General features: G+C 46.3%; 1 protein-coding gene across 1 annotated transcript in view; it reads right to left on the bottom strand.

The window, feature by feature from the left end:
* The window catches only part of Bcas1 (brain enriched myelin associated protein 1), an 82542-nt gene that overhangs the window by 34000 nt on the left and 22177 nt on the right, over positions 1 to 26365 (bottom strand). Inside the window, exons 4-6 of the mRNA XM_038331043.1 lie at positions 23132 to 23706; positions 7700 to 7855; positions 7029 to 7073 (exon numbers count right to left, since the gene is read on the bottom strand). Coding sequence (XP_038186971.1) covers positions 7029 to 7073; positions 7700 to 7855; positions 23132 to 23706 — 776 coding nt within the window. The remainder of the gene's footprint in view (positions 1 to 7028; positions 7074 to 7699; positions 7856 to 23131; positions 23707 to 26365) is intronic.

Genomic DNA, 26365 nt, shown 5'->3' with positions numbered 1-26365 from the left:
CAAATATTGCATGAAATATTCTTAAATTTATACTAAAATTATTTCCTTTTCTTAATAATTTTAAGTCACTATATAAAGAATGGGTTTCAAGGCAACATAAAATTATTTCTTGTGTACCTAAAGTCTGAATTTTACTGTACGTGCTGTATTCTACCTGGTGACACTACTCATGGGATTCTAACGCTCTGGGGACTATCTTCTTAATAAATAGGTCATCCCCTTGATTTTGTTTCTGGAGGTGGGACACAGGAGGTTTCTTTAAGGTACTACCATCAGAATAAGAACCCAAAACAATGGCTATGTGGAATGGCAAGAGTCCACTGGCTTCTACTAAAAAGCTGCTGCTACCTCACTGAGGGGGTGGGCGTTGTCCAAACCCTTTAAAGCAATGCCTGGCCCTCGGGTATGGCTAGGTTGTCACTGAACATTGGAGGACATGGGGCAAAGCTTGATTCTGAAGCAGCTTAGGTCCTCACTCAAGAGACAAAGGTTCAGAGTGGGAAGGGAAAGAAATGCGCTTGCTTCTTCCTACCGTGACCTTGGTGGGGCCAGAGCTCAGGAGCAGAACATTTACTTGCCTTGCATGAAGGATGCCCTAGCTACATCCCCCAAACTTGCTGCTTTTATTCATTCCAGTCTTCATTGTTTAAAAACAGTACATGTTAGGGTTTCTATTGCTGCAATGAAACACCATGAGCAAAAAGCAAGTTGGGGAGGAAGGGTTTATCTGGCTCACACTTCCATATGGCTGTTCCTCATCAAAGGAACTCAGAATAGGAACTCAAACAGGGCAGCAACCTGGAGGCAGGAGCTGATGCAGAGGCCATGGAGGAGAGTTGCTTACTAGCTTGCTCCCTACGATTAGCTTAACCTGCTTTCTTAAAGGACCCAGGACCACCACCCTAGGGGTGGTCACACCCACAATGGGCCCTCCCCTATCAGTCATTAAGAAAATGCCTTACAGCTGGACCTTATAGAGGCATTTTCTCAACTGAGGGTTCCTCTTTACAGATGACATGAAACTAGCCAGCACAATACATTTCTTTTATTTTTTTATGTGTATATGCCCCACTTCTGTGTGTGTGTGTGTGTGTGTGTGTGTGTGCGCGCGCGCGCGCGCGCGCGCATGCGTGCACACATGCAAGTGTGATGGTGCACATATAAGCCAGAAGAACGCATCAGATCTACTGGAGCTGAAGTTTCAGGCAGTTGTAAACTGCCCGCTGTGGGTGCTGGTGGATAAACTCTGGTCCTTTAAAAAAGCAACAAGTATTCTTAGCTGCTGGACCTTCTCTCAGCGAGCTCATTCTTTTTGTTTTGTTTTGTTTGTTTGTTTTTCAAGACAGGTTTTTTTTTTTTTTTTTTTTTTTCTGTGTAACAGCCCTAGCTGTCCTGGAACTAGCACTTGTAAACCAATCTGGCCTCAAACTCACAGGGATCCACTTGCCTCTGCCTCCCAAGTGCTGGGATTAAAGGCGTGCGCCACCACTGCTCCGTTTCCTTTTTTTTTTTTTAAACTAAGAAAACCTACTTATTTATCTATTGGCTTTAAGAAAGGGTCTAGTTGTGCCTTTGAGGTCTCATCTATGTCCAAGTCACCTCAGTGTCTCAGTCCACTTCCTACTTTTTTTTTTTTAACAAGATGTAGCCAGAGCCACGTTTGCCTGAATGCTACCATGCTCCCTGCCATGATTACATAGACTAGACCTCTGAACATGTAAGCCACCCCAATTAAATGTTTTTCCTTATAACAGTTGCTGTGGTCATGGTGTCTCTTCATAGCAACAGAAGCCCTAACTAAGACAGAAACACTTCTCGACACAGAGGTAAAAGCCAATGGCCTATATGTAGCAACCATAGAAACAGGAATTGGGGATATTTGGGATTGTCCTCCTAGTTTACAGAAAGCACACTGAATACCAATCAAGGCATGACCCTGAAACTTGTATGTCTGGGTTCCAGGATCCCAGAAGGCACTTCCTTTAATATCGTAAGAGACCAGATCTCAGCTGGACAGTACTGGCGTACGCCTTTAATCCCAGCACTGGGGAGGCAGAGGCAGGTGGATCTCTGTGAGTTTGAGGCCAGCCTGGTCTAGAGAGCGAGTTCCAGGACAGCCATGGTTATACAGAGAAACCCTGTCTCAAAAAACAAAAACAAAAACAAAACAAGAGTCCAGATTCCATCCTTTTCCCAAATGTGCCTCACTGCTAGGTAAGAGCCATTGTTATTGGGAAGTCCTAGAAGTGGCACGGACCTTGGCTGGGCCATCGTGGTGGGCTGAACTGCTACAGAGGTGACACATGAAATGAATATCATAAAGAAGGACAGACTTGGTGTGCAGGGAGTCACACGCTTCATTCAAGGACAACCCCTCCTTGTGTAATTCCCAAAGTGGGAGTTAAACCCAATTCCTTTGCATAAAGGTCTATGGTACGTCTCATTAGCTGTTACCAAACTATGTTTCACAGACCCAAGTGGCCATACACTTATTATTTATGTGTTTATTGGTCTTTTTTAAGCCTGGGCCTTTTGAACCCCTGCCTATTCCAGAACTTGATAAATAGTCCAAGCTGTTTCAAACTTGGGGTAACCCTCCTGACCTCACTTCCTAGGTTCTGGGATTATAGGCATGCACTGTGTTCACCTGCCTGTACCACTTTTCAAAAAATTATTTTATAAAATGTATGTGTGCACGTGCAAGCACATGCGAGTGCAGTGCCTTCCAAGACCAGAAGAGGGTGTCGAATCCCCTGGAGCAGGAGCTGCAGGCACCTGTGAGCTATCCCACGTGAGCACTGGGAACTGAACTCAGGTCCTCTGCAAGAGCTGCAGGTGCTCACAACCACTGAGCCATCTCTCCAGCCCCCGAGACCACCTTCTGCTGTTCCTTTCCTTCTTACTGCGGTATCTATAATCCTCTCTTTACAGAGCAAAATAAGCCTTCTTGGAAATTGAAGGTGACCTCACGTGATTTGTATACACAAAGGTAGATTCTGCTACTTGAGTGTGCTGTGGGAACTTCCATTTGCACATACAATCCTAGGACTAGAAAATGGAGCTGGAGTCTTTCTTTTTTAAACAAGTTCGCTAAATTTGGTGGACAATGGTTAATTAAAAAGAACATTCCAAGTATTTGACCCAACTCAGAAGATCCTTGGAATTGGTGGTTTCAGGTGTGCACTGGTTTTCCTTCATGCATGAAGAGTCTGTCTCCAAAGTTGAGCTCATGTCACCCAGTGTGATTGGCTCTGCCAACCTTCACTGCTTTCTTCTGCTTGGCATCTATGTGGGCTCAGGATGAACTCAGTCAACAGAGGGAACCGGGGAGGCAGATGACAGCAAGGTAATATTGTTATCTTGAGGTTAGAAGAGAATTTCCCAAGGAGTAGGTGGCATACCACAACTTTACAATCAGGATACAAAACGAAACTCAAATAGCGTTCTTTTCCTTCTCTAACTCTTGAGTTATTTAACAACATTCTGTGGAAAAGTCTGTCTGCTTCTGGAAGGGCTTTATCAGTCTCTGCCACCAGCCAATTCCTTCCTAAGAAAAGCCTGGAAGATGCTGGATTCTAAACTCTACAGAAATGAGCAAGGACGTCACTTTTAATTAGCCACATACACGGTCATTTTTCTGTTAGGAAAAATGATTCTGATTTCCATGTATGATGGTCACATTGGCATTTTTGAAAGGCACAATTAAATAGGAACAGTCAATTTTAGTATAAAAATATCAAATGATTAATAGTATATTTAAGTAAAGTGGTGAAGGTGTATGCCAACGACTGACATTTGGGAAACAGTGGGTGAGGATTTCAGAACTCTGCTCTACACTTGGAAGGAACCAATCTGAGATTTTATAGCTATCAGGACTTAAATGCCTGAAGATCAGGCTTCAGTACCTTCAAATCCCCATCAGGGACTACAGTCACCCAGGGCTCGGGATTCCCCGACTTGGGGTTAGTAGGCCCTGGACCCAGCCACCCAGGGCTTGGGATTTGGGGCTGGTAAGTACTGGATCCCAAGCATCAGAGGTGAAGAGCAGGGTCCTTTTTTTCTTCTAGTCAGAGGAGATACAGACCTTATGCCTAAAGAACTTTCTAAAGGCCAGCGCTAGCCTGGGGCTGTCCAGGCGTTTCTTCTTGCTCTTAGCCTGTGTCTCCAACATCTTCTGGCCAGCGAGTCCATCGCAGACACTGTCTGCCTTGGTTGCCTTCTGGACAACAGCAGGCACAGCTTAGATGTTTCCTTTTACACAAACCCATTTGCTCTTCTCTGTTTCAAAGGATACGTAGACACTGTGACAGTTAACTTCTGGTGTGTCAAGGCACCCTAGGGACACTCACCTTCTTAAAGTTCTCAAGAATGAGCCTCTAAATAGGACATTCACACACTGGTTTTTGACAGGGTCACCTATGCAAATGACCCAAATCAACACATCCCAGAACCCTGCCCCAATCCAACCCAAACAACTCCCCTTGTCCCTATTTTCTTAAAACAGTGACAGGCCATTTAAGCTGTGACTATGTGACCTAAAACATCAAATGAAACACAACCAAATCCAAAAAGATAACGCTACAATCTTGACTATCAGCATTAAATATGTAAATGTCGCTGTCACCTGGGAAAGGAAAATGATAAACCACCTGCTGACAAGCGATGTTCTGTGTCTTGATTTTGTTTTTCATGGCTAAATGTTACCACCAAATGACTTCCATCCTCAAACCAATGTCCTTTGACTCTGGAGAAGAACCTTCATGGAAAGACTATCACTCACAGTGGTTCCAGTGACTTCTACGTGGGCAGATTTCCCAAGCAAAGGAAGTGTCTGGTGTGAACCAATTCATTGATCCAAAATGGGAAAAGACAGGAATCAAAATAACTCACCTCCAATCGCTACCAACTGTTGGCTCAGGTCACAAATGCTATGAGGTTTGTCATGAGACATGTAGTGCATGTAGCATGATGCATGTAGCATGATGAATGAGCAGTCATCCAGGGGCTGGAGAGGTGGCTCAGCAGTTAAGAGCACTGGCAGCTCTTCTAGAGGGCCAGAGTTCAGTTCCCAGCACCCACTGGGCAGCTGATGACCTCTGTAACTCATGTTCCAGAGGATCAGATGACCTCGTCTGACCTCCATGGGCACTGCACACATATGGTGCTTTTATATACATGTAGACAAAGCACCCATAAACATAAAACAAATACATAAAAGTAAGGAAATGAAGGTATATATAAAAAAAGATTCAGGGTTGGGGGCTGGAGAGATGGCTCAGAGGTTAAGAGCACTGGTTGATCTTCCAGAGGTCCTGAGTTCAATTCCCAGCAACCATATGGGGGCTCATAACCACCTGTAATGAGATCTAGTTTCCTCTTCTGGCTGGCAGGCAGGACAGACATACAGGCAGAACATGATACATTAAAAAAAAAGATTCAGGGTCAAGTGTGACAGAGATGGAGACTTTTCAAAAGCACCTTGGGAACATCAGAAGAAAAAGACGCCCCAAAGACAAATATAGAAGAGATGCCAGTTCCTGGGCATCCCAAACACTGTATACATAATCCCTCATCTAAAATACTGGTTCCCAGCAGGGACTTCTCAGCCCACTGGATGGGACAATGAGATTTTATCAACAAGGTATGCCCAGTGGGGGACCACAACCACACTGTGGATGGGTTTTGGTACATGGGCCAGCTGAATAGAAAGAGCGAATCGGGTCATTTGGGAAGCCACCCAACACACCCACACCCTCCACTGTTGACAGCCCAGTATGCTGAGCATGGGGCCCACAGACTGAAAAGCACAGAAATGAACATCCTGGCCCAACCAGTTATTGAATTTGACCTTAGCTGCCTTGTAGCAAAGGAGTCATTTAAAGAAATCTGTTTTTCAATGGGAGGAGAAATTTCTAGAGGAATCGATTGGTCCACTATGTGTTTGTAGAAATAAGGGTGACTACATTCAAACAGAGCTCCACAGTTTGCAAGGCACGGCAGCCCCTTCCCTCAACCCTGGGCCAGTTTTACAGATGTGGAGACTAGGTGAGGATCATATGGCCCCAACATCGGTGACCTGGAGCTCAAACACAATCTCTCTGGGATGAAGTAAAGGGGGATCCCCCAACTCTGCTACAGCGGCAGATGAATGGGACTGGGTAAGCCATCTATTGTTCCCCATTCCCGCCAAAGCTCTTCCAGCGGGCACTTATCTCTCTCCAGCTTAAACTGTCTCACGGGTTCCATGAAATTTAAACCATATGTTCCATTACAGGCCGTCCGCTCAGTCACATGGAAGGAAAAACATCCATAAGAAGGTGGCTACTTCACCCCAAGTTTACTTGGGGAGGAATGTCCTCCACTTCCAGCCTGTAAACCTCCAGGCTCAGCAGGGTCCACACCCTACCTATCTTTCACCGGGTAGGTGTCCCGCGGCAGCTATTTTAATTCAACATTGCTATGCAGTAGATATCTGCTTTTCAAATGATATGAAAATAGAAAACATATTAACACCCCAGAGCTGCAGCTTCTGCCTTCTACTTCAGAGGAAGTCCTTAAAAAACAAAACAAAACAACAAAACGAAACAAAACATTTGCCTTATTTTCTTTTCTACACACAATGAAAAAAATAGATGTTGATGGTATAGTTATTATTAATTTGTATCTGTTGTATATTTAGTGTCTTGGGTACTGTGACATTCTTTAGCCAGAGCTAGTCTATCACCTCCCAAGCGTTCCACCGAAATGTTTATTAAAATACTGTTAACCAGGGCAGAGGACTGTAAGTAAAATAGTGGGCTTGCCTACCAGGCAAGAGGCCCTGGATCTAATGCCTAGTGCTGCAGAATCCAAACAAACAGAACCACAATCTTAACCTAAACCAAATACAGCACCATTAAGTTTCTATGTAGATTCATATATACACATCACAGAATATTCATGATATGTACATTACCCAAGACACATATGCAAATCGAAACCCAATTCTTTGCATCAACTCAGACATGCGTGCACATCAGGACACCTACCGTGTCTTCTGGGTCCCTTTTGGTCTCCGTTTTGTTAGGCGAAACCTGGAAAGTTGGAGAAACACAAATGTTAGGAATCAGCTCTAAAGGCTGACAGATTTCAGAGACAGCTCTCCAGGGCCATCTACCTTATCACACCAAAAACTGAGAAACAAAACACCCTTGACCCAATGGAGACATGAGCAGCTCTAGGTAATAAACAGTTTACAAAACCAATATTTTATTCTGAAATGTATTAGACCTTACACATCCACCAAGAGTTCGATCTCATTCAAAAGTCACCCGAGGCCACCGGTGTCCCCTGGATTGTCTGATCACTAGCTGGGACACAGTACCTGTGATACAGCCTGTTGATTTTTTTTTTTCTCATTATACCTGGTGAAGTCAGACTGATACTGGCATACAACTCAAACACATCTGGGGACCAGCTGCTGCGGGACTCTGTGACACCGCAACTCATGTCCCACAGTTAATGTCCCCTGCCCATTGTTATGATGACTTCCTGTCCTAAGCCTTTGCCACTGAAGGCCAGGCCAACACAGCGTCCTGAGGAGGAACATTTACATGGCCCTGACGATAGTCTTGATTCCACACATCCAAGCATCCCTGATTCCTAGAATTAGACACGGGGACAATGACATTAAGGAAGCAAACCAGAGATGTCTACTTACGAGGGTCTTGAAGAAGCTCATAATGGAGTTGCTATTCTCTATGGTTTCTACCTCCTGGGGGTCCTCCTTCTTGGTCCCCAGTGCCTCTGGGTCCCCAGGGACAGAGTAACTCAGAGTGTCAACTTCACGTCCTCTCCCCTCACCGTGGACTATGTCCTGGGAACAAAGCAGAGTTTTCACAGTTGCAGCCCCTTGGATGCGGACTCTCAGAGTCTTCCTTTGATTCCACACCCCTCTCTTCCTCATCCACTAATTCCTGCCATAGCTCTGCTGCTGCCCACGGCCCTGCAGGACAATCGCCAGTTTATGAGAGCCCTCCTCGCCTCCCTTCCCCCTCCTGCTAACACATTCATGGCACATGGTAGGAGGGACATTGTTTGGGGCCAGAGGGTAACAAACTGAGCGGTGCATATCACACCCCAAACAAAACCCCTTTTCTCTCAAGTCTGCAAGGAGGTGGTCAGAGAAGCCAAGGTTTCCATCTCTGTGGTCTCTGCGTCTGATGGTCTGTGTGTTAAGATGGAGATGTCCCTGATTTGGCAATTCCCAGAGCCAAATCATATCTATAGCAATAACAATAACAAGTCTTTCCCCAGTAACTACTCCGGGAGTCTGTTGGTACCTGGGATGTGGCTTGGGAACTGATTCCTTTCCTTGTCCCGTTTTTTACCATGATCCTGAGCCAAGACACTGTCACCGCTCCACTCCAAGACAGTCACTACTCTTGCCCTGTTTACTTGTGTCCTGGCAGCCTCCCTCACTCCACAGATTTATGCCTCACATCTTCCCAGCTTCCAGTGCCCTCTCACGGCTTTGGAGTCAGGCCCACACTCTGACACGGCTTCCTCAGGGTCATTCTTTCTGAGAGGTGTGGTTCTCTCAGCAGTCTCTCACCTCTCTCTGATTCCTCTCTCTCTGTTCTTTCTGGCCTGATTTCTTGGAGTTTCTCAAACACTCTACACTACAAATTATTTCTAACTCGATGGCTCTGGAATCTTCTGCCCCTCTGATGAAGATCCTCCACATCTTCTTTTAGGGTGTTTGAAAAATTAGGGGGGTAGTGTGTGTGTGTGTGTGTGTGTATGTGTGCATGTGCATTTATGTGTGTGTGTGCACGTGTGTGTCTGTGCGTGTGCGTGTGAGTGCAGGTGCCCATGGAGGTCAGAAGAGGGTGTCAGATCACCTGGAGCCGGAGTTACACAGGTGGTCGTGAACGGCCTGATGCTGGCTGCTGACAACCCAGCTGGGGGCTGCTCTAAGAGCAGTATGAGCTGTTAAGGTCCTAGTACTCACTCCAGCCCCCACCCTCCATCTTAAGTGGTGCCTCTTCCAGGAGCCGATCCCCAAACCCCCAGCTAAAGCTCTCCTCCCACACCTCTGTCCTTTCTACTTGTGGTGTCCCAACACCTTCACTAACCTCATCCATCTCAGACTTTGTCTTACCTGCCCACAGACCAGCATCTCCACAAAGACAGAAGCTGTGTTTATCTTGTCCAAAACTGTTTCTTATGTATCAAGGGCAGCGTCTTAATTATGGTTTCTACTGCTGTGAAGAGACACCATGACTATGGCAAACTTATAAACATTTTACTGTGGTGGCTTCAGAGGTTCAGTCTGTTATCACTACAGTAGGACACGCTGGCGTGCAGGCGTAGATGGTGGTGGAGAAGTGTCAGGAAGTAGTCTGAGACACTGGGTGGTACCTTGAGCATATATAAAACTACTAAGCCCGCCTCCACAGTGACACATTTCCTCCAACAAGACTACACCTACTATAATAAGGCCATACCGCCTAATAGTGCCACTTCCTTTGGGAACCATTTTCTTTCAAGCAACCCCAGGCAGTGAGGCCACAAAAGACATCTAATAACTCTGTACTGTTTAAATGCTTAGCAATGAATAGAGGAATTAAAAGCTTCAAATAGGGGCCGGAGAGAAGGATCAACATCAAAAATGCTTATTGATCTGGCAAAGGACCTTGGTTCAGTTCCCAGCACACACATCAGGTGTCTCACAACAGCCTTTAACTCTAGTTCCAGGGGATCCAGCACCCTTTTTCTGTGGGCACCTACATGCATGCAGTATATGTAAACACACAGTATCATATACATACATATAAATAAATCTTTTTTGAAAACTTGATGTGAGTCGAGGATGTCTGTCTTAACTAGCTTTTCTTGCATAAGAAGAGGACAGAGGGGCTGGAGAGATGGCTCAGAGGTTAAGAGCATTGCCTGCTCTTCCAAAGGCCCTGAGTTCAATTCCCAGCAACCACATGGTGGCTCACAACCATCTGTAATGGGGTCTGGTGCCCTCTTCTGGTCTGCAGCTGTACACACAGACAGAATATTGTACACATAATAACTAACTAACTAAATAAATAAATAAATATTATTTTTTTAAAAACAAGAGGACAGAGCTAGCTCCCATACCCAAGCAGCTAGACCCTGCCATCTGTGTGCCTCCCATGATATTTATTCTGTTTCCGATGGATTTATTTATTGTGCACAATCTTTACTTAGGGGTAACTGTGCTTGTGGTTTTACATTTTGTCCATTATAAGCATCTTGTAGCTTTACTTCAGAGTGTGTGTGGGGTGTGGGTATGGTGTATGTTCATGCATGTGCCTCCGTGTGCATGTGGAGGTCAGAGGACAACTCTCAGGGGTTGGTCTTCACGTTCCACCTTGCCTTTGAGGCAGAGTCTCTCTCGCTGTCACTGTGGCTGCACACCCCAGGCTAGCTGGCCTAGAACTTCTGCGCAGCTCTCTTGTCTGCCTCTCTTATTTCACATAGAAAGTGAGATTACAGACACATGCTACAAAATTCAGCTTTTACACGGATCCAGGAATCGAGTTAGGGTCGTTAGGCACCTGTGAAAAGCACTTTTTCCCCCTGAGCTATCTCCTCGGCCCACACTTTAATTTATTAAGCCCTCACATGTTGCTCCATTTCCTTTAGCAAATTACCAGGGTGAGATTTACAGGTCAAGAGTTAAGCAAATTTTATAAATGGATATTCCTGCTGGACAGCAGGGGTAACAGTCTGGACAGCGGGGGTGACAGTCTGGACAGCGGGGGTGACAGTCCAGACAGCAGGGGTGACAGTAGGTTCCCTGCAGTTCTGACCATGCAGGCAGCTCTGTGTCTCTGCCAAGTAGGTTGGTAGAGCAGGCAACACCTGTAACACGCCCAGGACGGTTAGGGGAAGAGGATGTGACCAGGGACTGACAGCCAGAAGCTTCAGGTGCGGCGGCAGAAGAGGATGAATCTGGCTCCATGCTTTCCTGGCATTTCGTCACCACACACACACACACACACACACACACACACACACACACACACACACACACAGTCTTTTCCTTCATCTCAAGGGTTAGGGGTCATTCTTGAACTCCTCAGCTGTTCTTCCACTGCTGCCAACTCCCCAGGGGAAGGATGGCAAGGATGGCAGAGAGTCCTTTTCTCTTTCTCACACCACCCAGGGCACGAGCTTCCAGGAGCCCACAGAGACCCTGAATTTCTAACTATTTTGATCACTTCTGCCAACAGAGAAGGGTGAAATACAACAACCTTGCTCTTAGGTCAGATTTTTGGCCTTCTTCCCTTGGTAGTTTCTGGAAACCCAGAACAAGCTAATCTTGGTCTGAATGTCTCAAACCAGAAAAGCATTTCAGTTAGAGGACTGGAATGATTCCTGATTTTTGTGAGCTATTATAACTCAGACAAGATTATTAGTCATACTTTATCACTATTCATTATTAAAATAATAAAATGGCCAGTTTTTAAAAAGATCTATTTATATGTATGAGTGTTTCTTCTTCATGTATTCATGTGGACTACATGCTTGATGTTAAGGGAGATCAGAAGAGGGTGTCAGATCCCCTGGGACTGGAGTTACAAACAGCTGTGGGCTGCCATGTGGGTGCTTGGCACTGAACCCTCATCTTCTAGAAAAACAAGTGCTCATAAGCACTGAGCTATTTCTCCAGCCCCTTAAGGTTAGTTTTGAAAGTCAACTGGGCATAACCTAGAATCACATGGGAAAGAGAGTGTCAGGTGAGAGATTATCTAGATTAGCTTGGCCTGGGGTCATGTCTGTGCGGACTACCTTATTAGTGGAAGGCCTGCCCATTGTGGGTGGCACCATTCCCTTTGCATGGGATCCTTGTTTGTATGAAGGGGGGAGAGTGCAAGCTGGGCCTAAGTATGTATGCATGTTTAATTCATGTTAATTTACTTCACTGCTTTCTTCCCTTAACTGTGGCTATAATTAGACCCGTTCCTGATGACATCACCTGTACAGTGTTGACGTCACCTCTACAGTGATGGGCTATAACCTGTCTGAATTCCCGCTGACATCACCTCTACAGTGCTGACGTCATCTCCACAGTGACCAGCTGCAACTCGGCTATGTGACCTGTTATAGGAGGCTGCTTGCTTGTTCCCCATCCACCCGGCAGCTCAGACTCAAAATAACCACACAGAAACTGTATTACTTAAATCACTGCTTGGCCCATCAGCTCTAATGGTAACAAGCTGTGAGTCTCTTGATAAAATATAAAATAACACAAGTGGATTAATTTAAAATGTATGAGTTAGTTAATAAGAAGCCTGAGCTAAAAGGCCAAAAAGTGTTATAATTAATATAGTTTCTGTATGATTATTTGGGTCTGGGCAGCCGGGGAAAATAAAGCGTAGTCTCCTTTTACAACACAGGGTATGAGGTTACTGGCCCAGAGTTATACAGATGTCAGGACTCCACCACCTTTGACATTACAGACCTTCATCCTGATCAGCTCAGCTCAACTGAGCAGTAAAATTCAGCACCATGTAAATGAAAGTCGGGGTCTGAGAAGTCAGTAGCTTCAGAAAGCGTGTCCATATGCATATACTCAATTCCAAAATCCTCCAACACTTCCTACAGCTTAAATCCTTAAGCCCTGCCCTTAGAACTTGTCTAAACCACATCACTTTTATTTCTTGGACAAGCCTTTGTAATATTGTTTATAGTGTGTCTCAGTTATCAGGACTTTCCCAAACCCTTCCTCTCAGTCTTGCAGAAATAGTCAAAAGCATTTTACAGGAGAGGAAACTGAGGCCCAAGAAGCCATTTGATGTTTGAGGCCACACGGTGTCCAATGATTCCCAATAGCCCATTTCGTCTGTCCTGTCTTCACGCCTCCTTGTGATGAAGAGTCTCAAGTACCCGTCATGGATCCTGTTCTCAGTTCTCTTCTGCCCCTTCTGCGTTTGAATATTTTCCCTTTAAGAGTCTCGACTGCAGCCTTAACAGTCTTTCTGGAGTTCCAGGAACGCGTTGGGCAGGTTCCTGACCCAGGTTGTTGCATGAGCTCTTGCCAGGGAATAATATTCCGTTTTACTCCCTTCAAGTCTTCACCAACCATTACATTTTTCGTTGACCTCTTTCCTGCCACCCCACTTTCAGTCGCTACAACTCACCCAGTCCAGCCTGCGTTCTAGGGCACTTCACCCTAACGCTGGGCCTCCTCCTCCCACCAGGGACTGTGGGAGTGAATGCTGAGGTAGTTTTGATTTTCATGACGGAGGGTCCCACTGACATCTGGTAGGCAGACTCTGGGAATACTGCCAAGCAGATCCTGAATTTTCCAGCCTGGGCATCAAGCTAGAGCAAGGAGCTGGAGAAATCCCTCGTTGTATTAAAAATATCACCCATTCATTCCTTTGTGCTTCTTTTCCCCCTAGAATGGGAAGCTTTGTTCTTCTCCCACCAGTGTCCACCACTTTACACCTGGACTTGTGCCCGTGGCAGATGCTCTGAAAGAACGGATGAATCAACAAATGAATGATCTGATCCAAGTAAACTGGTGTCATTCATTTTGATTAAGGAGTGTGCCGACGAGTTTCCAAAATCATAGCCCATACATTAGGCTTCTCCAAATTTAAAAGAGCTCACCTTGGTTTCTTTTTCTGTACCTGTGATAAAATGCTCTGACCTGGAGCAACTGAGGGGGACAGGACCCCCTTAGTTCCTGGCCAAAGTACATCACAGCAGGGCAGTCAAGGCACCAGGAGTCTGCAGAAGCTGATCCCATTAAACATGAAGTCAAAGAAGGGAGCCACGAATGCATACATGCTGGAGCTCGCCTGGCTCACCTGCCAAGGGAATGGTGCCGCCCACACTGGGCAGGTCTTCCCACATCAGCTAACACAATGAAGGTTTTTCCTATTAGGTATACCCAGAAGCTGATCTCACAAGTGACTCTAACTTTTGCTACCTTAACAACACTATCTTAGCCACTGTTCTGTTGCTGTGAAGAGACACACAACCACATCAACTCTTGTAAAAGGACACATTTAACTGGGGCTCACTTACAGCTTCAGGGATTCGTTCATCGCCATCATGGTGGGGAGCATGGCAGCACGCAGGCATACACAGTATTGGAGAATGAGCTCAGAGTTCTGCATCCAGATCCACAGGCAGCAGAAAGGGAGAGAATGACTGGGCCTGCATGGGCTTTTGAAACCTCAAAGCCTACCTGTAGCAGGCTTTTTCTTTTGGGCTACCAACCAGCTCCCAAATTGTGACACAGAGACTTATTGTTAGTTCTGAATGCTCAGTCTTAGCTTAGGCTTGCCCCACTAGCTCTTATAACTTAAAGTAACCTGTTTCTCTTCATCTCTGTTTGGTCTCAGGGCTTTTTACCTTTCTGTATGTCCTACTTTCACTGCTTCCTCTGTGTCTGTCTGTCTGGCAGCAGCTACCTGGCAGACCTCAGGCATTGCCCTCTTTTGCTCCCTCATTCTCTCCCCCTTTCTCTTCTAGAGTCCAGATTCCTCCTCCTACTTATTCTCTCTGCCTGTCAACCAACCTATCCCTCTCCTGCCTAGCTATTGGCTGTTCAGCTTTTTATTAGAGTGATCAGGTGCCTTAATCAGGCAAGGTGAAACAAATGTAACACAACTTTACATAGTTAAAGTAATATTCCACAACACCCACACCTAATGGCACACTTTCTCCAACAAGGCCACACCTTCTCCTACAAAGCCACGCCTCCTAATCCTTATAATCCTTTCAAACAGTTCTACTCCTGGGTAACCAAGATTTTAAATACATGCATCTACAGGGAGCATTCTTATTCAAACCACCACAAACAGGACCATAACTTTGTCCTGTGAAGTACCTTGAATATATAAGAAACTCAACACGGTTAAGAGCTATGGCTGCTCTTCCAGAGTACCTGAATTTGGTTCCCATCGCCCACATGATGGGTCACAACCATCTTTAACTCTAGTTCCGGGGGATTTGATGTCCTCTTCTGGCTTCTGAGGCAAAACCCTCACTTGCATAGAAAAAAATGTGAGTCAGAGATGCTTCAGCAGGTGAAAGCACTTGCTGCTAAGCCTGATGACATAAGTTCCATCCCTGGGATCCACACGGTAGAAGGAGAGAAATAACTCCCACGAGTTGTCCTCCGACCTCCACATACATGTGTGTGAGCACACCACACACACACACACACACACAAATAAGTGCAGCTTTAAAACAATACCTTTTATTTATTCTTTGACAACTTCATACATCTATACAGAGTATTCTGAATATATCCAGCCCAGGGCCTCACTCACCCCAGACCCCCAATACAGGCCCCTTCCATCTTTGTGCCCTCTCGTTTTATTCTGGAATCCACGTAGTCCAGCTGCCTGCTGGGGTGGTCACTGATCACGTTGGCTTGACGTCCTGAAGGTCTGCTGCAAGTGATCAGGGCTTCAGCGAGCCTGTGCCTGTGAGAGTCGTGTTGCATCCAGAGCACAGCATGCCACAACTCTCCCGCCATCCTCCAGCTCTCTCTTTCTCTCCGTCCCTCTTCTCCTGCATCCTCTGTGACTTGGGGCGGGGATGATATAAATGTCGTGCTAGGGTTAATCTCCCAACAGTCACTCTCGGTGTTCGGCTCAGTTGTGAGTCTCCACGTTGACTGCTGGCTGCTGCAGAAACAAACTTCTCCGACCAAGGTCGAGGGTGGCGCTAGCTACACTCCCAAGCATTGCTTCTGGAGAACCAAGTCTCATCTTCACAAAACCCCCACCCCCGCTCAGGGGAATAATCCAAATGGGTAAAGGCACTGGAAGGAAACATGAGGGAAATTGTGCGATTCTAGACTTCAAGGTTTTTGTGTCTATGACAGAGAAAGAGCGCAAAGCAAAGAATCCGAATGTTTGTACAAAACCTTCATCGGGCAGGCGCGCTAGCAGGCGCCCAGGCATTGCTAGTCGAAGCAGAAATTAAGTCAGTCTGGGTAGAGGGCAAGTTTGGGGAATTTTTAGTAAATTTATGGTAAGTGCTTGCCAAATATTAAAAAAAATTGCCTAGCAATTCCATTTCTAAGAGTTTATTCTAAACCCAATATCACATGGGCTAAATGAAAGAAGGAAAAAGTTGTTTGCTGTAGGAAGGTTGACAAAAAAAGTTGGGGAGACAAGAAAGACCATGAATAGGACATGCTAAAGACATGATGGCGTGCCTGTCTATTCACAGACTACTCCTTAAGCATGAGGAATGAGCAAGTCTCTATGTGAAGACCAGGAAAACAGTACCCGAGTCAACAGCGTGGAGCAGATAGTGGGTAATTCTAGATTACCATGTCTGGGAAGGGAAGAAATAACAAATCAGATCTTATTTCTGTCCAAAGAAATGATAGAAAGATACACTAACATAGAAAGGATGTTCAGTCGGTGACATGGTAGACACATGTATCGACTGTAATTTCTTGTTTTGAGCCAGGAGAGCGCATTACCGTGTTGGTTTTAAGTTTTAGGGACAGGCCGGGATGTGATTTCCTGCCTTCTCCCTCCAAGGAAAGCTGCGGCCTCCTCCACAGCAGGGTCTTGGGAACAGGACCAAGGTAGCTGAAAGCTGGGCTAGCGGTGACTTCATTTAGAATCTTTACACCAAGAACCGGGCACAAGCACAGGAGCTCCAAGGGAAGGAAGAAGAGGGGGAGGCACGAAAGGGACTTCGGCTCATGTTTATGCCTTGACTCCCTTAGAAACTGGAGCTGAGCCGGGTGTTGCCTGGGATCAAAGGAAAGCGAGGGACCCGGCTCTCCTCTCCCCTGGGATGCCAGGACAGCAGCGAGGGTTTCCTCTGCCAGGCAACCGTGTCTCCCACTCATGTTTCGTCCTGGAGCAGAGGCACCTCCGTGGAGCCATTAGAGTCCAGGGAGAAAAAGATGCTAATTTGCCTAAAAAGGAAGTAAATCAGCCACTGGGAAGAAGATACCAAAAGCACATTGGGTGGCTTCATTAGGGAATTGTGATTCTTCCAAACACAATATATATATATTTGTTTTGTTTTGTTTTTCCACGAAGCTCACAGTTACTGAGGAAAATCAAAGATGTATTATCAGTGTAGGGAAATGCTGCTTTTATTTTCCTCACAATTCCTACTCCGACTTTCACTGACTAATAAAAATGAGTTCTCATGTTTTAAGCGCAGGGCAAGACTGGGAAAGAACGCAACTGAAGCAACCTAGGAACCGTCCATCAGGAAAGGGCATTTCTACTGCCACTGCGGGACAGCGCTGAAGACAGGTTTCCTTGAAACGCCAGCGTTTTTTCAGAGCAAGAATTGCCACCCAAGGTTGGGATCGCCGAGTCTGGGAACTGAGGAGAGAGAGGGAAATCATCTCTGGGCACCCTATGACCAGCAAGGGAGAGATCCAGATGTCCAGTGTGACTTGAGATGGGCCAGCCTTATAGCGCCACCTACTGGAAGAACGGGGGAAATGCTGGGTTGTGGGTTTTGGTTTGTATTTTGTTTGCTTGGGATTCACTACGTGGCTCGTTTTGGGAAACAGACAAACCAGGCTTGCTAACTCATGCTTGTAATCCCAGTACTCGAGAGGCTGAAGCAGGAGGATTGCCTCGAGCTTGGGGCCAATTAAGGCTATATTACAATACTCTGTCTCAATACCCCTCCCCAAATTAAAAACAAACAACCTAAAAATAATGAAAAATATAGAGAAACAAATAGAAAAACTATGTTCATTAAGCCATCATGGGAAAGAAATCACTACTAATAATTTCAGTATTTTTCATTCTCTTTTTCTCCGTGGAAGAGTTGGTGCACGGGGAAGCTGGTGGAGAGTTAATATATAGTGGGTCTTTCTCACTCTGAATTTTTTCTTGCAAAGGACCTTAGAACTGAAAAAAAATCCCTGTACTGGGGTTGAGCACTCAATTGGAAGAGTGTTTATCCAGCACCCACAAAGCCCTGCTTCCATCCCTAGCACTGTGATAAATAAAAAGCAAATAAATAATCTTGTGGATAAAATGTTGCTAAATGTCTCAGAAAATAAATTTAACTCTAAAGGTGAGTGTGCTTGGAGAAAATAGTTTAAATGTGTGTTGTCACCATACAGGATTGAAACAAGCTACACAGAGATCCACGTAGACCAGACTTTGAATGGAAATAAAATAAACCCGAAAATATAAAACTCTAAGAGCTGGAGTTAGGAGCATTTGTTGCTCTTAGGGCAGGTATAGCACCCACACAGATATCTCCTCTGTAACTCCCACTCCAGGGGTTCTGATGCCTCCTTCTGGCCACTGAGGACACTGCATGCATGTGGCACACAGATAACCAAGCAGGCTAAATACATATATAAAACAGAATTATATATAATATATATAAATATATATATCCATGTCCTCTGCCATGCTTTCTGAAAGAGATCTAAGAATTCTTACTTTCCCACTTTCTTCATCTTTGGGGGAAGAAAGAGGCAATTCTGCCAACTTTATTTGCTTTATCTAATTGAGCCCAGTAACTGAGGCATTACGGAGGCTCCACAACTGAAAACGACCGCCCGTCTTTGTTCCTCTGCAGACAAACCTTAGTGTGTGTAAAGCTATCTGTGTCTCCCCAGAGGAGTCGATCAAGGCCTTTACATCACCCAAAGCCATGGGCTCACTGGGGAACGTAATTCTTCCATTAACCATGCTGATTGTTTGTGACTGACTGTGGTGTAAGGGGTAGAAAAAGCATCAAAGAAGGCCAATGGTCCCCCTTGCTTCCTGTACTCAAGAGTCTCCTCCTCCCTCCCTCCCTCCCTCCCTCCCTCCCTCCCTCCCTCCCTCCCTCCCTCCTTCCCTTCCTATGTCTCAGTGGCTCTTCTTGACCCAAAGGCTTGCTGTTTTTCAGCTTGATCCCCATCAGCACAGACAGGTGAATAGAGATTTTTAGTTTAATGGAATGTTCTTGTTTGTGTCTTTGTTTTGGAACAAGGTCTCATGCAGTCCAGGCTGGACTCAAACTCACTGTATAGCTGAGAATAATTGGGAATTCCGGATCTTCCTGCCTTCCATCTTCCTGATGCTGGGGTTCCCTGCTTGTGCCACCATGCCTAGTTTACGCAATGCTGGGACTGGAACCCAGGGTCTCAGGCACACTAGACAGACACTTTGCCAGCTGAGTTACACCTCTAGCTTCCAGCTTTTGTTTTTGGTATTAGTAATTACTTTGGGGCTGCACCTAGGGACACAGGCATGAATTCACTCTTACTTAGGGCATGAAATGGAATATGAGTTTTGTGGCTGGCAAGGTGTGGAGGACACACATGTTGACAGGGGAGAGGGCAATGAGGGCTTGCAGGGGGCACCTCTGCCCCCTGCGTCCCTCTAGACTGATAACTGAATTCACAGTTAGTAGAGGGGGAAACCTCAGCCTTAATAACTGCCTCAGACTAACACAAACTCGTAACCCACTGTTCATAACAGATAGGTTGTGGGCTTAACAAACTTTCCCAAGAGTGTGAAGGGTTTTTAGTGCTGCCAAAACAGGGCAGTAGACTCTCTAAGTACAGCTTGGTGTTGTAGAAAGAAAGAAAGAAAGAAAGAAAGAAAGAAAGAAAGAAAGAAAGAAAGAAAGAAAGAAAGAAAGGAAGAAAGGAAGAAAGAAAGAAAGAAAGAAAGAGAAAGAAAGCACACACATGCACACACACACGCACACACATACACACACACACACACACACACACACACACACACACACACACACATGCGCACATCCCCCCCCATACACCCTTTTCCTTGTCATTTTAGATAACACTTCCTGCATTGCCCTCCCATCCATTTTAATGGCCACTCTCCTATTCCCAACCCCAATCCACCTACAGCTTAGACTCTCAGGAGCTGATTGCTCACTCATTCGCTGTTTCGTTTGTGGTTGTTTGTTTGTTTTGCTTTTTTAAGACAGGATCTTGTGCAGCTGAGGCTGGCCTCTTGCTCACTGCGTAGCAGAGGATAACCTGGAACATCATCCTAATCTTCTGCCTCTGCCTCTCAAGTGCTGGGATTACAGACAGGTATCATCACATCTAGCTTCTTTCTCATTTTAGAGCTCGGTGAGCACTTCTGACGGCATTTCTGGACGAAAGGAGAGCAGGAAGCAAAAACAGCAAGCTGGCTCGCTCTTCAGATGTGGGGCCCCAGTGACTGAAGCCATCCCTTAAGATGTGGGGCCCCAGTGACTGAAGCCATCCCTTAAGATGTGGGGCCCCAGTGACTGAAGCCATCCCTTAAGAAAATCTACAAGGACTGAGGAGATGGCTCAGCGAGTAAAGGTGCCAAACCTGACTGACCAGGGATTGATTCAGGGACCCACATGATGGAAAGAGAAAATCATTCCCACAGGTTGTCCTCTGGCCTATGTGCATGCGTGCACACAGAATAAATAAATGAATGTAACGATGAAAAGCTTGGGAGAGGGGCAAAGAAACTCATTAGATGGGATGTTAGGACTACGAAAGCCAAACCACTTTCTCCTGTACAAGGTTCGTGTTTAAATAATCAGTGCAGAACTTGAATACATTTAGAAGCAAAGAGAAGCATTTTGAAATCTTAAGGTCTTGTCCCTGGCACCCGTCACTCACCCTGGCACCCACCCCCAACCACAAAGATAGCCCTGGAAGGACCACGGGGGAAACAGAAACCCAGTGTTTCCTTTTATAACCAGGAAGGCCTGATTTCCATCATAGGATCATTTTGTGCACGTGCGAGGAAATCTATTAAATGTTTATCTTGGAAGCTCGGTTCAGCTGGGGAGAGAGAGGGGAAGAAAGCCGCGTCCCTGCCAGCCAGTTGGTCCGTGTGAATCACAGCTCAGTCAGACTTTCAGGTCTATAATTTATCTTTTCTTTGGCCTCTGGGGTAAATGCTCCATTTGTGCGTGAATTCTGGCCTTGTTTTAATTATGCTATGGTCTGAATGTAGTTTTATAAGGCACACAAATGAGATTGTCATTCTGAAAACACAGATTTGTGTGTTCCCCTCCCCTCCCCCAGGATGAGATGGGGGCCGGTTATCTCCGCCCTAATTCAGGACTCGGTGGGCTGGAATTCCAAACCCAGCATGCGGTGACAGTGGGGGTGGAGGCACAGAACTGTGGGGGATGGGAGCCGGGGAGGGAAAGCTGACGTGGCAGAACCCAGCGCCTAATTCACCCTAAGAATTCTGAATCCAGTGTTTAACTTTGCGCTGTGGCGGTACTAGCTGCAAGAATAGTATTAATTGGGACGTTTTATTCGTGTTATTTTCTGAGGGCTATATTTTCTCACTACACTTAAAAAAAATTGGTTTTCCTCTAAACACAGAAGTAGGCCACAGGGGCCAGATAAGAAACCTGTACAAATCAGAAGGCTACGGATTTTTTTTTTTCTTTTTGCCGTTCAATTTTTAAAATACTTTGCACATATATGCATCCAAATATCTATGCGCTTGTGGGCTGAAGAAGAAAGAAATGGTTATCTTATACTTTGCAAAAAATTTTTTTACATGAGCATAGTACACGATAGACACTCAATATTTCCAATTTCAAAGATATCGCCAACCAAAAAAAATGCAAATTTGAAGTGTAACACAATTAGCCACACACATTTCCTTGGCAAATATAAGTAGGAGAGGTCTTTTCTCCAGGAAAGAAAACACACTTATAATTGGGGGAGGGCTTGCTCTGGAAGATGATTTTAACCTCAACCCCCCAGGGCCGGACTCCTCCATACTTGCTGTGTGGCTGCTACAGATCACATCTTTAAGCCAATCTCACCTGGGGACCACAGTTAAGTCCAGCTGCCATCTGGGAGGGGGTCCCCTCATCCGAGCCCAACAGAGGAGGCCGACTTCACAAAGCAAACCTCAAAACTGTTGGCCCCCAAGAGAGTCAGGGTGGACTGAGTATGCCTGGGGTTTGTGACTGAACACCTTCAAGATCTAGCTGATGGATGCTGGTTTGACTTGTTTAAGGAGGATTTGGTTGAGTCACTAGGCCACCAGGCACAACGGGTAGAGTACAGTTCTTCACTATCTTCTTACGAATAGCTCGATTTTTTTTTCCCTCACTCAGGCGATGGCCTGGCTTCAAATCCCTACACCTTATAAACCTATGGCTGTTCCAAAGCCACCACCCCTGAGGGCTCTCGGAGCCCATGAGCAACGGTGCAAACCCAGCCAGTGCTTCTCTACCCTGGCGATGGGTATCAACAGTTGTCCTCAATTGTGAATTACGAATATGGTTGACTAGCTCATAGCCCTCAGAGGAGCAGCTCAGGGCTCTTGGCTTGTGCACACGGCAAGGAGCTTTCTGCAGCAAGGCTGACACTGCAGTGTGTCCAGACCCCTCCGGCATGCTGCTCATTGAACTGCCAAACTAGTACAGTTGTTTGGGAGTGGACGCGTGAAAGGACATTTGAAAATAAACCCTGAGTCCAAATTTGTGGGCGTAGCGAAAATGTTGATAGCAAGAGGCATCAATGTGTTGGTCTAATTGATTTTTTGTTCAACTTCAACTGCCCAGAAATTTTGTCTGGAGTCTTATAGTCATGGCATAATTAATTCTTTGGGGTTTGCTTTTTGTTTTTGAGATACAGCCTTATGTATCTCAGGCTGGCTTTAAGTAGCCAAGGATGACCTTGAATTTCATTTTTTCTTGCTTCCACCTCCCAAGTGATGGGATTAAGAGCCTGAGTCTCCATACCTGGTGTATCCAGGACTGGCGATCAAATCCAGGGCTTCAAATATGCTAGGTGAGCACTCACACGGAGATGTAGAGCATCCTCAGCCTGGTACTTAAGCTTGTTAGAAGTCATTTCCGTTACTCTAGTACCTTTCTGTCTGGGCTCATAAACATGACCCTGTAGCCCTAGCCTTGGATAAGGAGGCTAAGTTTATCTCTGTGGACGTCACCCACCACCTCTTTTTCTTTCCATAAAACAGAGGTTACAGATACTTCGCTCTTTGGATGTTCTGCTTACACAAACACAGGGGAAAAGCTAAACTTACCATGTCTAGGACCTCAGAGACTATAGGCTGACATGCGTAGTAGTCTCACGCGGTCAGTGTTCCCCACAGAAGCACTTATTGGAGAGGAAGTAAGTAAGCTTTCACACACTTACCTCCCCAGCAAGGGCACCATGGGGATTCCCAGGCAAAGCAGGCGTCTCCGCGGCCTGGTCTTGGTTCCTCACCTCCTTGGCTTCTTCAGGCTGGCTGTCAACTGGTATACTTTCTCTTCCCCTGTCCAGTTTAAACAATCGGTCGAAAAAGCTGAAGTCTTTGGGCTTGGAGGGGCTTTCTGCCTGGGACTCAGGTGGTGAAGGTGCGGGCGGGCAGGTGGCAGGGAAGGCCTGCTGCTTGGCCTCAGTGCACCCTGGCCTTTTATCCGCAGCCGGCCCGGGTGCAGCTGCCACCGGAAGTGCTCCGTGCTCACTTGGGTCTTTGTTCGCAGGCGCTGTGCCGGGGCTGACATCAAGCCTGCCCGATGCAGCCGATGAATCCGTGCCTTGGTCCCCGGGACGTCCTGGTACAGGCCGAGAGAGTGTCAAGAAAAAACGCGATCTAGCAGCTGGTGCCGCGGGCTTGGCTTCTCTCCCAAGATTCTTTCCGCTGGCATCGGCCACAGCTTGGGCCTCCATTGTCTTGGGGGAAGAAGCAGCCACATTATCCTTGGAGATGCTTATTCCCAAATCGACTGTAAACACAAACATAAACAATGGTCATTCATCAAGCCAGGAAATTCAAGGGTGAATGATGGACTCCAGCTTTTAATAAACAAAGTCTTCTCTGCAGACAGAAGGCCTTGTCCTCTGTGGCTAGCCCAGTAGTCATCTTCTGACCCTACTCTTCCTGGGAGAGAGACCCCTGAGGCAGATGAGGTAGAAAAGCCGATGCCTGGGAAGTCACTACCTGCCGGGCACCATATGAGTGAGACCCAAAGTCTGCTGTCACCGTTTATCTCCCTAGAACCCAGAGAAGTGTTATAATTTTCCAGTAGGAAATCACAGCAGATTAGAGTTTGGGCTCAGAAGCCGGGAGGTTGGTCCTCAACCCCTCCACACTCTAGACATCTGGGCCTGAGCCTTTCTTTATCATGGGATCCTGTCCTGTGTATTTGCCTCTCAGTTCCATTGGTCCCAGCCCCTTAAATGCCTCCTACACCCCATTGCTGTGGTAATCAAGCATGTCTTATAAATGTCCCCTCGCACTTGAGGCTTGCCTCTAGCAGGGAGCCCCTTAGTCCCAGCATGATGCAGGCAGATGCAGGCAGATGTCTGTGAGTCCCTGGCCAATCAGAGCAACACAGTGAGACCTTGTCTAGAAAACGAACAAATAAACAACAACAAGAAAACCTTTTTGACTCCAAGCTCTTTAATTTTTCTCTGCTTTATTCTCTGGTAAAGATGAAGAAACGGTAGACCTGCCCTCACCATTGTCTTAGGAAATGACACTAGTTAATATGTTTAAAGCGTACAGAAGCATGGCTCGGATACGCTCACTGCTCAGTACATGACATGAACCGTGGCTGCTGTCACTGTTGGTGAGAGACAGCACTGCTACCTTGCTGAAGGGACCGTCCCTCTAGTCCCTGGTGACAGAGCTCAAACCACCTTCCCTCCGGTCTCCAGCGAGAGAGTTGGTTAAGGCGGAAACCAACTCCTGAGTTCGTGTTCTCTCTGTCTCAATGTAAGCCATCTATTAGTGTAGACTCTGGGGATCGATTAAACAGTAGTACTCAGAAGGTCAACACTGCATAGTCATGAAGAACAGGTGCATCCAGGAAGGTCGGGGCAGCACTACCAATGTGACCAGCTCACACATTCTGTGTGTGTAGGAGGCAGCTTTCCAAACCTCCTGGGAGCTGCACTCCCAACAGCCACCCTTCCTGCCTTGAGCCAACTGAATTGCCTTCTCTTCAAGGCCCCTTGGTAAGAAAGCAGTGGGGAAGAATTTTGGAGTCTTACTTGATTCTGAAGATCTTTTTCTACAAGCTTTGAGATTCTGGGAAGATCCCTAACCAGCTTGAATTTTCCTTATTTATAAAATGGCGATGCTGGCCTGGGGAGATGGTTCATTCAGTCAAGGACTTGTCTCACAAACATTAGGATCTGAGGACCTGTCTCCGTCAGTGTGTGGTGTCCCCACTGCCACAACCCAGGTAAAAAAAAAAAAAAAAGCTGGGTGTGGTATTCCAACCCTGGGGAGGTGGAGACTGGGGAATCCCTGGGACACACAGGGCAGCCAGTCTAGCCTGATCGGTGAGTTCCAGGCTGATTAGACAGTGAAAAACCCTGTCTCAGAAAAAAAGAGAATGTGTGTAGTCCCTGAAGAGCAATGGCCTCCACCTCACACATCCATGTGTAAACATGCACCCGAACCCATATGAACATACAAGCATGTGTGAGTGCACACACATACACACAGGAAATAGGATAAAATAAATAAAACAAGTGGGAGCTCCCTGGAACGCCCGTTATGATGCTTGTGGGGAAGCTCCTCTCACCGGGGTCTAGGCTGCTGCCCCTCACCCCCCAGCAGGGATTAATGACTGCAGATGCTGTGATAACAATGCTGTTGAAGGCATCTCTCCATCCTTGCCAGCACTGCATTTTCTTCAGTATACACTTAGACAGACATGTCCTGGTATGTTTGCAAGAAGCCAAGGAGCAGGATGAAGGGGTGGTGGGGGAGACGATCGGAGAGTTCTTCATTATATTTCCATTACACATTCACATGGGATGCTAAACACATGCCCACACACGCATACGTTCGTTCACAGCGGCTCTGCCAGACTCTAGTATCTTACAGTGTCTGGAGTCAGGAGGCTGAGGAGAGAGTCTTCATTCTGCGTGACTCAGTGACCTCTTACTAATACAGAAGACAGAGAAGTGACATAAGACAGGTCAGTGACAGACTGAGGGAGGTTCATGAGGAGGTCCCCAGTCAATCAATGCCTTAGCTAACCCAGCGAGCTCTGTTTCAATTTTCTCCTGTGCTCCAGGCACTCCAGGTACTGGAGACAGAGACACTGCAGGAGGGAGGGAAAGAGAGAGGGAGAGGAGAGAAGCAAGTAGAGCAGGGACCAAAGGAGCAAGGAGGCCTTTAACTTTAACAGAAGGAACAAAATGGATTGTGGGTCTGGTCTGGAGGGAGAGGAAACTGTTCACAAAAAGGAGAGTCTGGGACTGAAGGCAAGGGGAGGCTTTTGCAAACTCCTGGGAGCACAGACTGGTTTCCCTGCTTTGTGTCCTGGCTGGGAACCAAAGGAGCCAAAAGGTGAAAACAGCACAAGAGAACACTCTCCATGGCAATTTTTTTTTTTTTTTTTTTTTTTTTTTTTTTTTTTACAAATG

This window comes from Arvicola amphibius, chromosome 5, assembly GCF_903992535.2.
Source record: "Arvicola amphibius chromosome 5, mArvAmp1.2, whole genome shotgun sequence".
Classification (NCBI taxonomy): Eukaryota; Metazoa; Chordata; class Mammalia; order Rodentia; family Cricetidae; genus Arvicola; species Arvicola amphibius.
The sequence above is the reverse complement of the archived record's forward strand: the minus strand, read 5'-3'. Positions and strand labels throughout refer to the sequence as shown.